This window comes from Hesperophylax consimilis, chromosome 30 (assembly GCF_061612785.1).
Source record: "Hesperophylax consimilis isolate HC1 chromosome 30, BYU_Hcon_1.0, whole genome shotgun sequence".
NCBI classification, from domain to species: Eukaryota; Metazoa; Arthropoda; class Insecta; order Trichoptera; family Limnephilidae; genus Hesperophylax; species Hesperophylax consimilis.
Window position 1 is genome coordinate 2139688 of NC_142865.1, and position 17200 is coordinate 2156887.

The window sequence follows — 17200 nt, forward strand, 5'->3', positions numbered from 1 at the left end:
GACAAAAATGAGAGGTGACAATAATGTTTGTAATAAATTGAAATTCGTCGAATAAAAAGCATAAGTTTTTGTATACGTTTTCGTTATCAGTTATTATTGTTACAAAAAAAAATAATTAGCGCCATTTAAAAAAAAAAAATTTAGTACATTAAAAATATTTGTTCATTTTTTAAATAAAATAGCGTATAATAAATTACAATCAGGTGATAAATCACCTTTCAAATGCAGTTTTTAGTTTTTGGATACGTTCAGAAATATTCCATTTGTTTAGGTTTTAACACTCCGACATTCTGTTAAAATATTGCAGACGTCCGAGAAGTAAGTGAGTGAAAACTCAAATTTTAATATTCAACCATAGGAAGACAATATTAGCATAGAGATAGAACAAAGCCCCGGCAAGGCTGAGATCCTGGGTTCAATTTCTGATTTTTCTCTATCAAATTTTCGTTTGAGAGTCCGCTAATAGTCTTCAATGATCGAAACGTTTTTAATGTTAACTTTGTCAATACCCGTGTAAGCACTAAAGGAAAATGTAAACAGAAGACATTATTTTGGAAAGAGATAGATATTATGTTACAAAAGATGTTTTTTGTATGAATAGTGCACTAAATAATACCGTGAATTTATTGATATATTTGGTGTTAATAACTTTGTGAGTTTCAAAAGGCAACTAATTTCAGACGTATTTGCTAGTTATTAACTTGTATTATTTGTTAGCTTTAAAAAAAGTCTTGTCTCTATACCTTCCAACGTTTAACTCACATACTCCTTAGTTTATTTGTTATTTATTTTTTTGGACGCATATTAATTACTGTATGCATGTACGGTCATTATTGATAAAAATAATATTTGGCTAATTTATATAGCGCCGTTTTCGTGAAATCACCTCAATTTATATTACACCTGATATGCATATTATACTTTGATTTACTTTACCATTTCAAGTACCTACTACTACAGGGTTTTCCAATAAGTTGTGTTATTTTGAATAGCCCGCTATTTTGGTAAATTTTACTTTTGAAGCTGTCATTTTTTAACATTTAACAAGTAGAAACTACGCCATTAATAAAAATGGAACGATACACGCATCAACAACGCATTGAAATTATTAAAATTCACTTGAGTGAATCAAATTCAAATCATCTTGAGTGATGAGGCCCATTTCCACCTCGGTGGCTTCGTCAACAAGCAAAATTGTCGCATCTGGGGCTCGGAAAACCCAATAATTATTGTTGAAAAACCTCTTTATCCTCAACGTGTGACAAAATAACATAATAATCAAAATAAACCTCTTATTGGAAAACCCTGTACAAATCAGTATATTACATATATTTATTTTCTATTTACCTGATGAGTAAATTATTTTACTGTTTTCAGTTTTACTGGTTTTGCAACAAACACGAATAATTATTTGCATATACAAATGTACAATGTACATACATACTCTATACTTGAAACTTTGCTTTATTTACAATATTACTTTATTTAGATTTTTGTTAATCATAGTATTATCATTTGATTTTTATTTTTTTGTATTTAGTTATGCTATTTTATTCATGTATTATGTTACACTTACATACATATACTGTCAATTTACTATGCAAAAGCCCAATAGGGCGTTATGAATTTTTTTTTTATAGTGAATACCTCACAAGAGTCCCAACTGCTCCCGTCTGGAGCCAGTGAGACTATGGCATCCCCAATTGGGGGATGTTGTGAGGCTGAAGGTAAGTGGGGAAGGGAAAGAGGAAGGTTGGGAAGTACCTGGCTATTTAGATCTAGTCACTAAACACGGCTAAAGCCATTTGGAGCAACGTTTCAATTCTGAATGGTGGTCTTACACCAGGGCGATACTGGTAGTATCTTCCACTCTGGAACGTGCCGCAAATATACTATATATTATTTTAATTAATTGTGAAATAACACAAATTAATCAAATAAAATTTATTTGCGCACGCCGGGTTCGAACCCGCGACCTTCGGAATGGCAGTCCAATGCGTTACCACTGGACTATGCCGGCCGTCAAATAAATAAATTAATGATAATAAAAATAATATAATGAATAATAATAAATAATAAAATAGATTAGACCATACTAGTATTGAAAATGATATTAGGATTAAATTTCAAACTAGGATCAGGAAAATTTTAAAATGCAATCTATCTGCTAAAAATTTAGTAAAAGCAATAAATACTTGGGCAATAGGTACCTCTATTAACGTACTCATTTGGCATAATTAAATGGTCCAATACAGATTTAGATAACTTAGAAAGATTAATTAGAACTACGCTAACAAAGTTTAATTGCCATCATCCAAATTCAGCTATAGAACGAATTAATTTACCTAGAAATTTAGGAGGTAGGGGTATAGTCAAAATAACTTCTTTGAAACATAATCAGGTAGAAATGCTAAGAACTTTTTTCCATAGGAAAGCTCATAGCTCAGAAATGCACAAAATAATTTGCAAGGCAGATAGAAATATTACACCTTTAAATTTATATGATGAGAATGCCAACATTTTTATAAATCCCAACCAGGAATTATTAGATTCCTGGTCAAATAAAATTTTACACGCAAAACACTTCAATTATCTCAACCAAACGTATGTTGACAAATTTTCGTCAAACAAATAGTTGAGTATTGGAGATTTGAGCGCAGAAATAGAAGGATTTATGCTTGCCATTCAGGATAGAGTCATTAATACTAAAAATTATAGGAAGCATATAATCAAAGATACAAATCAAATTGATGATTTGTGTAGAAAATGTTTGGCTTTTCCGGAAACTATAGAACATCTTATATCGGGATGTTCTATATTAGCAACGTCCGAGTATACATTTAGGCACAATCAAGTTTTAAAAATAATTCACTAAAGTTTGGTAATTAAACATAACTTGGTTGACTGCTGTTATATATATTTTTTTTTTTTTTAAAGAAAGACAAACATTCCCGGGTTACGAATAACCTGACAATATTTGAAAATCTCCTACTACCACCACAGAAAGCGGAAAATGTTGCTTGTGTTGTGATGGAGGACTTAGCCAGCCGAGGAATTGAACACGCTACGCCTGGGTGGGACCCAAGCGCGATGTCAACTCGGCCACCGACCGAGTAATAATAATATAATACCATATTTTGAATACGAACCAAATTCATTTTTAGAAAACGAATTTTATAAAATATATTATGATAAAACTATACTAACAGACCGAAAGATTAGACATAATAGACCCGATATAGTTTTACATGACAAAATTAAAAAAATAACTTATATCATTGATGTCGCTATTCTAAATTTCTGTAACATTCAAAAATCTGTTAATGAAAAAATAAGAAAATACACAGATTTAGGAAATGAGATTAAAAGAATTTGGCATTCTCAGACTATAAAAATATTACCGTTCGTTATTTCGACTACTGGCATTATACCTAGCTCTCTCATAAAAAATTTAGGCGTATTAGATCTATCAAAAAATTTATATATAAAGATGCAAAAGTCGGTCATTTTAAATACATGTAGGATAACGAAAGATTTTTAAAATATTTATGTTGAGGGATCAGTAGGATTTATAGGCCCTATTAGGAGTTCTACCGAGCCGAACCCTCTGATATGTAAATATCTGGAGTCGGTGAATTTTTTTCCCATTTGATCTCTGGTGATTTGACGTGTTGTTGTTTTTGTATTGTTTTGTATTTATTTTACTTATATAATGCACTTGCATAATGTTGAGTTTTTAGGGTTTAGTTTTTCCTATGGGGAAGATTTAACCCGGACAACAAAATCGGAAGCATAAAAAAAAAAAAAAAAAAAAAAAAAAAAAAAAAAAAAAAAAAAATAATGAATAATAAATAATAAATAATAAATAATAAATAATAAATAATAAATAATAAATAATAAATAATAAATAATAAATAATGAATAATAAATAATAAATAATAAATAATAATAAAAAAATAATAAATAATACATAATGAATAATAAATAATAAATAATAAATAATAAATAATAAATAATAAATAATAAATAATAAATAATAAATAATAAATAATAAATAATAAATAATAAATAATAAATAATAAATAATAAATAATATATAATAAATAATTAATAATTTATAATTAATAATAAATAATAAATAATAAATAATAAATAATAAATAATAAATCATAAATAATAAATAATAAATAATAAATAATAAATAATCAATAATAAATAATAAATAATTAATAATAAATAATAAATAATTAATAATAAATAATAAATAAATAAACTATTTCCAAGCGTTTTGCGTCAGTGCGACGTGAGGCTGAAGGTAGTGGGCAAGGGAAGGAGATGGGGTGGAGGAAGGTGGGGCTATTCAGACAACCTATTCAGACAAACCTGGCCATTCAGATCTGATCACCACACACGGCTAAAGCCATTTCGAGCAAGGTTTCATCTCTGAATGGTGGTTTTACACCAGGGCGCTACTGAGAATATTTTCCAATCTGGAAAGTGCCGCGTAATTATTATATATTATTTTTAATTAATAACTCGTGAATTAACACAATTTAATAAAATAGAATTTTATTATTTTTTTTAATGATAAACTAATGTTTATAAGAAAATAGCACAAAGGATAACAAATTATTATAAGCATTAATTACTGGCCTGAAATATCCATACAAACTGAAAATATCTTCCGAGTAAAAATAAATGTCGCCGACGAGAATTGAACCCGCACCTTCTGATGTACGGTCAGGTACTCAGTACTCTGAGCTACGTCGGCTTATTCCTAACCCGTCAAATAGTTTATTATATTTTAATTCAAATTTTATTTTATAGTATAATAAAATTTACTTGCGCCAGGATTTGAACCCGCGACCTTCAATCGAATTGCTAGTTGAGATCCTTACTCCTCAACCACGTCAAGAAGATATTTCTTGTCATCTAAAATGTTATTATACCTTTAAAAAAGTGGTTTGAATATCTTAGCTTAAAAGTTAATTCAATGAACTATTAAAAAATGTAAAGCGTTAACAGTTGTTTTTGTTACGATACATTTTTCAATTGGTGAAGCGTTTTATTTCAGATTAATTATTTTTTTTAATAAATAACAGCTGGATTTGAATACTAGGGCACTCCTTGAGCAATATTTGAACACTTATCTCAAATTATCAATGTTACAGGCTTCCTTCACATACTTTCTTATGCAAATATCAATCGGTTGATTCGGCAATGCGCCAAAGTTACCCTTTTACTTAAACACTTGACTTTTTTGTTTTTGATTTCCAGGACGAAATTTTAAATATTATCTAATTTAGAAATTCTTAGTTTTCAGTGCTCAGTATGGACGTGTCAATCTTCCATGCCTTGTGTTGCCTGAACATTGATTTTATCAAGAGCGGGAGCCACGGTACCAGCTCAGTATCTTCGTACGGCTCAAAGAGTCGAATTGATTGAACGACGGCTCAATTGAATGACGGCTCAATTGAATGACCGGTCAATTGAACGACGGCTCAATTGAACTACGGCTCAATTTAACGACGGCTCGATTGAACGACGTCTCAATTGAATGACGGCTCAATTGAACGACGACTCAATTGAACGACGGCTCAATTTAACGACCTCTCAATTGAACGACGGCTCGTTCGTCCTGGGTAGAGAGATGGCTTGTGCTTAGAGTTGCTGATTTAGATTAAAATCATCTTTGTTTCAGGTGCCAAGCGTATTGTTCCTGTCACTCCATGGTTACTCCTCTATAACAACTTTAATATTGTTTATGCGCAATTGCTTTGTGTTTTATTTTTATATACTCATTGGTTTTACTTTCTATGTTTTATGGCATGATCGCAATCCATTTATTATCTTATTTGTTTGTTTTATTTTTTCTTATTCATTTATAGTGTATATTGGCTTTTTACACCGTTTTTGCCCGTTCTTTACACTGTTTTCTTTTATGCACATTCTTCTTTTACTTTTGAATTTGGGCCTTATTTATTAAGAACGCGTTGATAATGATTATACTGTTTCTTTTTGTGTTTTAGCTCTTTAATACTATGTTAATCTTTTTTTCCCTTCTTTTTTTTTATTATGAACGGTCAATTTGTTGTTGATCACAACTTATTTTCTACGTTTGTTATTTGCCTTTTTATTTGTTACTAACAAATTGGTTTATGAATAGGTTGTCGAACTGAACTGTATCGTACTGTGTTGTTCATTTCCCCACCATGGGGGCGGATAGACCCTGTTCCTGCATCCAGTAAGGTGACTTTAATCCGGTGCGGCTGTCCCACGAACCACGGGTGCCTCCCCCGGCATCATGAGCGGGCCTGGGGAATTATTGCGCGTGCCCGCGCCCGGTCCCCTTCCGTCCTGCCTCCGGTGACCTGAGGCTCACTTCATTCCCTAGGGTCTTTGGGAGTATCTCCCCCCCCTCCACCCCATTCACATTTCTTCGAGGGTACTCTCGGAAAACTGGCTAAGGGACGCGGGTGCTTGGGATCGTTGTGGCCAGGCCGCTTGCCACGCTCATTCTTGCCGGGACTGCCCCGTGATAGTGGGGTAAACTGCCCTCGATACGCGGTTTGTATATTTTTATGTTACTAACAATCATGCATGCAGGGACATTGGAGGGTCTAGAATCGTTTTAAAATAAATTTAGCTTCTTTTTAAAAAAAATTAGAGTCCTGACGTGTGCGGCTAAGGAGGTTAAACAATCAGTTTCCTCACACAGCCGTCGGGAAAGGGTGGGTCCCCTCCAATGAACGACGGCTCAATTGAACGACGGCTCAATTGAACGAGCGCCGCGAGCTCAGAGCGAATGAGCGTGTGAGAGTACTGTGCTTGCCCGATACGACTCGCTCGATACATCTCGCCGGTACGGCTCTCAGCTCCCAGCGTAAGAAATATCGTACTGCTTTTGGTACCAGATGTCAAAAAAACTGTCTCTCTCATAAAAATTGAGTTCTTTAATGGCCGGTTATTTAATGTAATAGCTCACACCCGTACGAATTTAAACGGGCTTTAAAAATAAAATTATTTAAAAAATCTTACCATTCATAAATCTTAACTTCTTTTGAATATTTTATAATAAGCCATATTCTAAAACTTCCGGTAATTGTTTGGTTTCGGCTGCCTCCTTATTGTACCTTTTTAAAATGTCTGCTCAGAAGAATCTCATTTCTGAACACAAACTGCCTCCTGTTTTATATTATGTTTTAGTTTTAATATTCTTGTTTTGTCCTGTCCTGCTGTTATTATTATTCTAAATTTTGTCATCACTTTGTATAAACAGTGTATTTAGTGTTATAATATTAGATCTGTATTGGGTAAGGCACACTTAAAAATAATTTGAAGAACCACTAATACTGAATTACCATTTTTAAGTTTGTTATAGTAAAGCGCACTTGAAGTGAAATGACACTAAACTGCGCTATATAAATGTCATGTGCTTCAGATTTTTTGTCCGGGTTAAATCTTCCCCATAGGAAAAACCAAACCCTTCCACACACTTTTCCACAAATGATTATCTAGTCAATCAATATTATGCAAGTGCATTATATAAGCAAAATAAATACAAAACAATACAAGAACAACATGTCAACTCACGAGAGATCAAATGGGAAAATAATTCACCGACTCCAGATATTTTCATATCAGAGGGTTCGGCTTCGGTAGAACTCCTAACAGGGCCTATAAATCCTACTGATCCCTCAACATAAATATTTAAAAAATCTTTCGTTATCCTACATGTATTCAAAATAACCGACTTTTGCATCTTTATATATAAATTTTTTGATAGATCTAATACGCCTAAATTTTTAATGAGAGAGCTATTATTATTATTAGATATATATTCAGTTTGGTTGACTTCAAATCCAAAATTAAGTCATTCCTCTTAATGAAGGCCGAGGCCATAATGTAAATCAAACTATTACCAAACAACTTGCACAATGTCCAGACCAAATTCTGTTGTGTTAAGGGCATAACCTTTAAATTTAGTCGATCTTTTGGGTCTAATGTCAAGAGAAATAACCGTCTAACCTCAGAGGCCAAGTTAGCTACACAGGAAACTTTCAGCTCAATTACCGTCTAAATCAAAACCTTGTCACAACTAAACGGCCAAAGCTAAGAAAACTTTCAGAAATTATTAAAGTTACCAAGGGGATAATAGCTTTTGATTCGATCTCCACCAAACAGGAGCAAAAACAATTTAACCCACTTTGCCAATCAACATAATTAATAAATTATTAAAAATAATTGTTTGTCTTTGTGCCCCGATTCTACGATTCAATGAATTCTAGAACTGGGAATTGCTTTTTTAAATTTGCTCCACAAAGGAGATTCTGAGGAAAATAATTTCCCTCAGGGCCTCGGTCATCTTTTGGGATGCGGTGTGGCGGGTCTGTTTTAAGGAAATTAAGGAGAGGATGTTCTGGGAAGGTATAAAGAATTAGGGTTGGCTATGAATCTACGCGTCAGTGTATCCAGGAGTGACGGACATATGAATCTATCCCTCCCGTCCTCTCCCGATCTGGCACGCCACGCAGCGGGTGGACAGCCGCATCCTGAACACACCTCACTCAATGAACCCGGGCACCCCAGCTAAACCACCAAACTTAGTGAACTACGTGACCTAGGGCAGAGGTGTTGATAGTTGAAAAATTTTTTAAACGTTTTTCAACTATAAATTAGCGGTGAACACCAGATTTTATTTTTTTATACGATGAATTAGTAAGTTTCTGAAAGATCCCTCTAGAAAAATTTGAGATTTATTAATAAGTTCATCAGACATGATTAAAATAAACCCCACAGAAAGATCTATTTTCTAGGCTTGCTGGGTCAAAGTCAGTCGCAGGTCCGTCTATTACTAAGGGCCGCGCGCTGAATATTATATTTACACGAGTTCATCACTTATGTGGTTAAGATTCCCACTTAATTTTAGAGATTTGATGGGGTAAATTCAACCGCAGGTCTGTCCAGTGCACATGGCCACACATCGCATTTTTTTGTGCATGGCTGATTCACTTACGTCGTTTAGATTCTATTTTCATTCTAATTAGAATTTCTAAGTTTTTTAAGTTAATTTTATAAAAATTGACCAGTCCTAAAATTTACTAAAAAAAATATTTATTTTTCAATAAATATCAACTGTACTCTTATCAGTAATTTTCTAATAAATGAAATATTAATAGTAATTGAGGGTAAAATGGCAAATTTTAAATATTGAAATATCCAGTGTTTTTATTATAGTGTCCTCTGCGTGCAAAGTAGTATCTCCTCCAAGCTGAAACTTTATATTAAAAATGTGTTTATCTGAAGTAACCTGCCAGATAAATATATTTTCAGTATCTGTTTTATGTGTAATACAATTTAGATAGAGCTTGAGAAATCTTATTTGTACAGTGCCCTTGAAGTGATTCAAAAAACGGTGGTATAAAAATATCCCATTATTAGATTTGATTTGAGATTTTTACGACCAAAAGTATTATAATGATTAATTTTTGAGTTATTATGCAGTGTTGCGCTTCCTCCTTCTTTAGCCAACGTTTCTGGCAGCATCACAGTATCTATCAGGGCAAATATGTAATCGAAGATTGTTGTGAAGTGTGTGCTTATGTATGAAGATGTGATCCAGTGTTGCCAGCTCATATCCTCTAAAAGCTGGTATTACAGTAAAAATGGTTTTAGTTTTGGTGTAGCCGTCAATCCCCCGGTACCAAGAACTATTGAGCTTGGCCGCGTCGTCTTTATTAATATTAATTGGATTTTTATGAACTTCAATTACCTCCGTAATTAAGAGTGCTCTTTGCGTTAAGGGTCTTTCCAGGACTTCAGGGATAAATTCAAAGTAATGTTTCAATTAAATGTTCGGCAATTGCCGATTTGTCATGATGGCCGAGTTTACATGCTCGGAAGTGTTCTGATATCCTTTTGGAGACCGTCCGTTCTGTCTGGATTCGTAATGTATTCTTAATCATTATAAAACCTATGTTAGTTTTTTTTGTTTGATTAAGTGAATCAAATATATACTTGAGTGGGGGACATGTCAATAAACAGAATAACAATAGGACTGAAGGTTGTTTCAGAGAATTTGAACAATTCATCAAATTTCAAAGTTAAATTTTAAGTTGTGTGAAAGATTTTCTCAATTATTTCAGTTCTGTCAAGCAACTAGCCTATAATTATTTAATACCAAAACTAGAACCCGAAAATAAACGTTTAAATTTGATGAATTGTTCAAATTCCGTGAAACAACAGATACGACGGAGAAAATTTCGCGATGGATAATTTACTTGGTTAGTTAGATAGGGAACGAGCAATAAATCATAATAATCATTAAAATTATTAACTTTACAATTTATTGGAACACCACAATTTACAAAATTTACTTTGAAAATTAAATAAACAATATTTTATCTCTTTTGATATGCAAAATACTTTCTTAAATCGATGGCATCTCCCCTCCCTAAGTACCTTGCAAGATTCAACACACTTTGTGTTGGTTGGCCATTCTTATACAATGCTGTGGGAGTTACTGCGTTCTGTGAATCATCCACAGAACTGAACAGTGGGGCTAGACTGGTATAACGGACTGTCGATTTTGGTCTGGGCTCAATTTTAACAACTTCAGGTGTGTCCAAATGGTCGTAGTTATCCAACCCAGGTGCTGGCGTACTGGAAACTGGATAATAAGCTTCATTTTGTACTCCAGCGTTGTTATAATATACATTCGTAGCTGGATTTGTGCTGGTATATCTTCCACTGATCGAGTTCCTCAAAATTGGTGGATATTTTGGTGTGGTGCTAATGAATTTAACTGATTCTGCGTTGTAGTAATGTGAATAAGTTCTGCTGGCATCTTGAGGATTGTTAGTTGTCGAGCTATAGCCAATTTGAGATGGTCTTCCTTGCAACAAGACATTTGTCGGTTGGACATAAACCAAAGGTCTCGGCGTCGCTGTATATCCACTTTCATCTTCATAGTTATTATTGTAATTATACAACAAATTAGATGGCGTTGATGAAGGAGTATAAAGATATCCCGGTCTGCTCGTTATCAAGACTTCATTTGCGTCATTTGTTACGTAATTTCTGTAAGGTTTCTCCGTTTTTGCGTTATTTTGTTCATTATCGTAGTAAATATCTTGGTAATCTGTATCTTCTTGGCTTGGTACAACAATTCTACCTAATTTTGTTTGTTCGTATATAGGTTTATCTTGCAGTCTATTTGGTACTCTAGGTTGTTGGTATTGAATTGGTTGTCCTGGGGATATCGTTGGGTCTCTTTGTGTGGATGATACAGCATCCTTGTCATCTTGGTATCTCACGTCTGCCTTGTAGCCCCCGTTATCTGCGGTATATGATACTATTTGGGTCCTTCCATCAGGCAGTTTGACTCTGTATTCTCCGTTGGTGCCTGTGCCAGTTTTGCGTTGGGAGTGAGAGAAGTCGTCACCGGTCTGACGGTCCTTGACGGCGTAAGAAAAAGCGTAGTGCTTGTTTGCCTGGAACAAATAAAGGAGAATTTTTCAGCTACAGGTATCAGATCGTAATGTGAAGTTGACATCATCAAGTTACTAACTTCTTGCATTTCTGATAAGAACAAGTAAACAATTTTCCAAACCCGAAACAATGACATTGATATTCAACTGCATTATACTATCAAAACTAGAATACGCTTGCGCTGTTTGGGCCTCGTACAAATTACATTTCTATAAATTAGAAATTTTTTAAGATATCTTCAGATCAGAATGCATGGTGAGTATCCGCGATTCATGCATCACATGGATCTAAAACGCCCTACGAAGGTCTCCAATCTTGGAAGAATGGGGCCCTTACAGTAACAGTATTTTAAATACTAAATTGTTTCATTGACGATGTCAATGGTTGCGTTTAATTCAATAACACTTGAAATAAACTCAACTTTTTTAAAGAACGGGTAATCTTTCCGACCTTATATTAACGGACGGATTACAATCTTTAAAACAGACGGGCAATGGAAATGCGGTGATTGCAATACCTGTATTTCAATTAAAGATACTCCGAAGAACTAGCAATATTGATTCCTTCGGCATCGGTGTACTACCACATGTCAAAACGGTTAACATTGAGTGCCAACTTCTCCCAACCGTCTGGAGCGAGTGAGACAATGGCATCCCAAAATGGGATATATTGTGAGGCTGGAGGTAGTGGAGAGAAGAAGGAAATGGGGAAAAGGAAGGTGCAAAGTACTTTACTATTCAGATTTGTTCAACAAATACGGTTAAAACCATTTCAAGCAACGTTTCAATTCTGAATCATGGTCTTACAATTGGGCGATACTGAGAGTATCTTCCACTGTAGAATGCTGCAAGCATACTATTTATTATTTTAAATGAATAAATTGTACGTTAACACAATTTCATCAAATAGAATTTACTTGCACATGTCGGAATTCGAACCCGCGACCTTCGAAATACTATACGGGAGCCTTACCCCTCGACTTCGACTGGAATAGTAACTAGATTAACTTATGTTCCTTCTCGTATAACATGAGCCTCTTCAAAATAACTCCTTTTCCTTAAAAATCCATTTTATAGCAGCACTGCAAAGATGACTTTGGCTTACGTAGTCGATATGGTGAAATTATAGAATAATTTCATTCTTACACCATTAGCAGAGTCATCATTGTAGTACTCGTCATCCCTTCCGAGATTCTCCACTGTGTTGGTTTCATGGGCGGATTGGCGCCATGGAAGGGGTTGTTTGACCCTCTGACTTGTACTCAGCACCTTACTCTTGGCGTACTTTCCCAAAGCACGATAGATAGGAGGCACTACAGTCTGCTCCTGAAAAATATATTTAATACAATGATTATTTTCAATCCTTTCTCTGCCCCAAACCTCTTAATTGTCGACGACTGGCACCCCATAGTTGAATAATGCTGTATTAGTGACTACGTTGTTCAGTCCTGCCTTACTGGAGTTTCCAGCAACCTTTCATTCAATGTCCTTAATCAGCCTTTCCTTCTATCATAAACAATAGTTATCGTTATTATAGTAAACTTCAGTAATTTTGGAATACATGGCTACCCCACGAAAAGCTGTGAAGATTTTAGACTTCCAAAAACAAATTTGTCGGGAACCCAAATTTTTTTTTTTTTTTTTATGTGACACCTCACAAGAGTGTCCCTGCCTGTGCAGTGCACAGACAGGGGAACTATGTCACCACCCGGTTGGGTGGCGTTGTGAGGCGGAGTAAGGTAGGGGCTATAGGAAGGGATTTGTTAATGCGGGCCTTGAAGAGGCTCGGATTATAGGAGGGAGGAAAAACAGATGCCGGTAGCTCGTTCCACATACGAGCCGACTTACACAAAAACGAGTCGTAAAAACGGCCCGTTCTCATGAAGCCAACGTCAACCGTGAACGGATGTTCAGTTCGTGTCCGTCGAGTTTCGCGCACGTGCACCGGTGCATCAGGAATCAATGCTGCTAGCTCCTTGGAGCAGGCTCCATTGAACAGACACAGCATGCCTACATTGCGTCTATGCATCAGAGAAGGCAATCGGTCTGTTAACAACGGATTGTCAATCAGACGGATCGCTCTCCTTTGCACAGACTCAAGCAGGTTTATCAAGTATTTTGGGGCACCAGCCCAAAGGTGGCTCCCAAATTCAATAGTTGGGCGGACTTGAGACTTGTACAGGGTCAGCAGCTGGTCACTGTTGAAGAATCTTTTTTTTGATGAATTACCGACAGAAGTTAAAGAAGCTAAAAGCCTTGCTGCTTTTCGTGGGTTATACCTAAATACTATAAAGAATAAGTTTTAGATGTATTGTAAAGGGTCCTAAATGTAATAAAAATAAATTTATAAGGTTTATACTAGATATAAAAATGTAATTTTATAAAAATGAAAAAAAAAAATTAAAAAATCCATTCGATTTGTCCTTCTCACTAGCATGTTATATATTCTTTAAAAACTGAGTAAGGAAACTAACGTACATCTTTAGACGTATTTTAAATAAATATTTCCATAGTTGGCCTTTTACCAATCAATAATACAATATTGCTTTATATTATACAGTTTATATTTATGATGGGGTGGAACATAAAAAATAAATCCACATACAATTCTTCTAACTCCAAAATGTAAAGAAAACAATGGGACCATTCAGCAACACTTGGGGTAAAAATGTTCAATTTATTAACAGGAAAAAACTAAGGAACAATATGTATATATATTTCTAGAAATCTTTTTTTATAATTCTCACCTCGGCAGCGTCATACTGTGCATTCGTGTCACTGGTAACTTGCAAAGATTTCTTCACAGCAGCCGCATAAGGATGTTGGTCCAATAAAGATATATTATTGACTTGTCTCAAATACCCATTATTCTGCAAGAGCTGTATGCTCTTGTAGTCCAAAACTCTGACATTTCCATAGGAATCAACTACATTATAACCCTTAGGGATAACGTAGACAGGATTTGGAAATTGATGCAAGCCTTGGTTATCCACCTCTTCATTCTGATCAGCATATGCATCTGGAAGATTTTGTTCAGATCTTTGTTGGTAGTATCCATTTTGGTTCAGGTAATTCTGGGGGTTCAAGCTATTTTTACTGTTGGGATCTTCATTGGATGATATTTGCTGTAGGTTTTGGTCTTCGTATGTTGGAGGGCTCGGGGTTAGAATGGCTGCTTTTTGATTTCGTCTCGCAATTTGTTCGGCAAGTGGTCGAGATGTAACTATCAGTGGGTTGTTGGTGGGTGTTGGAGTGTTCTTTGGAAATAGCACTGGACCAGTTCTGAAAAGTAAACGTGAACATATTTCACAATTTTTTTACTAATGCTCTTGCAAAATGTCTAATGACATGCCAAATGACGTGACCATGACATTTTCACAGTTATCTCCTTGCATTGAGATTAAAATCCGAAAAATTTTCATTCTAATAAATTCTCAGAAGTCGGAAATTAACCAACTTCCCGATATCCGATCGAGTTGCAATTTGGCAGATACACTCGTTGTTTATGACAACGCATTCTATCAATTTTGGTGGCAAATACACACTCGTGGAAATAAATTCGATGACATTACAGCAGTTGACATACGCAATAAATATCGGTCTTATTCAATCGGGATTTCCTCGGTTGATAGAGCTGTCGATTCCAGTCCCTGGTTGGGAAGTTTCAACCCTCAGTCAAACCAAAAAAAAAATTTTTGAAAATCTATATTAGTATTACAGCAAAAAAATCTGATTTTATGTGAGCGTCGTACAAGTGTACCAACTACTCCCAACCATCCCGAGCCAGTGATGCTATGGAATTCCTATTGGGTTATGTGTGAGACTGAAGGTAATTTGGGAGGGAAGGAGATGGGGAAGACGAAAGTGGAGATATACCAGGCTTTTCTGATCTGGTCATCAGACATTGATTTCTGATCACAATAAAATCATTTTAAGATGTATGAATACTTCAGACACTTACCGTCCATTATCGTCGCCTTGTCTCTTCGCAAACTGTTGAACAAATCTGCTGCCCGCTTCTGCCGCGTCTCTTGAACTGGCAGGGTTCTTATTAGCGTAAGGATGCGGGTTATAGTTCCTTGGTCTCAAATACTTCTCTGGCGATTTGACCTCCGTTGGTACTGCATCGCCATAAAACAATATCACACCCACAAAAACTACGGTTAGAAAACTTGATTTCAATTCCATTTTTGAAAATGTCTTATTTCATTTTATTTGTTGAAAATTGTGTTTTGAGCACTTTTTTAAATTCGGTACACTTTTTATCGATTCAAGCAAATAAGTCATTACTTGGTGGAGATTAATGAAGGGGTTTTCATCTGAAAAGTAAAGGTTAACAAATTAAATAATGTTGCATGAAAAGAAACAATACCCTCAGATATGTATAATATTGTGGACAAGAATAATAATTTCGAACATCTGTGTTTATATGAAGACGAGTGTTCGTGTCGGGCATCGTGGTGGATTTGATTTATATACAAATCTACAGTTTTATTCCGAGAATTTGGCACACTTGACCGTCAAAACAAGATAAAAGTCACTGTTTACGTGAGATTTCGATAAACCTCCTTTTGCCACCTCTCACAGCAAAATTTTAATACATCTCAATTAACACATAATAAACATTCTGATAATTTTAAGACGATACAATACCCTGAAATAAAGCCAGATTCTTAACGACGTAAGTGAAGCAGCCGTGCACAAAAATATACGACGCGCGGCCCTTGTATATTAGACTGACATGTCATTGAATTTGCCCTATCAAATCTCTAAAATAAAGTGGGAATCTTAAAGACATAAGTGATGTCGTCATGTAAAAACAAGATTCGGCGCGCTGCTCGGCGCAATTGATGTACCTACGGTTGACTTTGCCCTGGCAGGCCTAAAAAATTTATATTTCCGTGGGGTTTATTTTAATTATTTCTGATGAATTTATTAATAAAATGTCAAATGTTTTTCCAGAGGGATCCTTCAGGAAGTTACGAATCTATCATCTAAAAAAATAAAATCTGGTGGTTAACGCTAATTTTATGGTTGAAAAACGTTTTATCAAATTTTCAAATCGTTTTTCAACTTTTTACATAAAATATTTGAATGGTAACGTCCTGTTTTTATTAATCTTAAATATAAATTTATTACTTACGTCCGCCGGGATCGCTCTAGAAACATTTGAGATTTAAGTAATACGTTCATCAGAAATTATTATAAACTGGAGAACGGGAAACAGTGGAACGGGAGGACCCAGGCGCAGGGGGGAGTGGAGCAACGGGGAATGGAGGAACTAGGCGAGAACGGAGGATGAAGGAACAGGGGAACGGAGGAACAGGGTAGCGGAGAGACGGAAGAACGGGAGAAAGGGAAACGGGGGAACAGGAGTACGGGGAACGGAGTAACGATGGAACGGAGGAACGGGAGAACGATGGAACGGAGGGATCAAGGGAACGGAAGAATGATGGAACGTCTGAACGTGGAAACGGGGAACGAGGAAACCGGTAAACGGGATAGCGGGGGAACGAGGAAAGGGAGGAAAGGAGGAAGGGATTAGGAGGAACTGGGAAAGGTTGAGGGGCGGAGGGGGGAGAATTAGGGGAAATCTTCTTATATGTTTAAGTGTAAATCTATCTAACTATAGTATATACCTATCCTAAAACTACTGCCTTACCTATGTACTAATATGTAAACTTCACAACATTGAAACATAACGCACGAAA

At 35.3% G+C, this 17200-nt stretch overlaps 1 protein-coding gene across 2 annotated transcripts in view; it reads right to left on the reverse strand.

Annotated features, from left to right (window-relative positions):
* Positions 1 to 10353: 10353 nt before the first annotated feature.
* Positions 10354 to 17200, reverse strand: part of LOC149409504 (uncharacterized) — a 28200-nt gene continuing 21353 nt past the window's right edge. For both annotated transcript variants that reach the window (XM_089649483.1, XM_089649484.1), the window contains 4 exons: positions 15451 to 15808; positions 14237 to 14771; positions 12636 to 12815; positions 10354 to 11492 (listed from right to left, as the gene is read on the reverse strand). In XM_089649483.1, coding sequence (XP_089505609.1) covers positions 10401 to 11492; positions 12636 to 12815; positions 14237 to 14771; positions 15451 to 15677 — 2034 coding nt within the window. In that variant the 5' untranslated portion in view covers positions 15678 to 15808 and the 3' untranslated portion in view covers positions 10354 to 10400. The remainder of the gene's footprint in view (positions 11493 to 12635; positions 12816 to 14236; positions 14772 to 15450; positions 15809 to 17200) is intronic.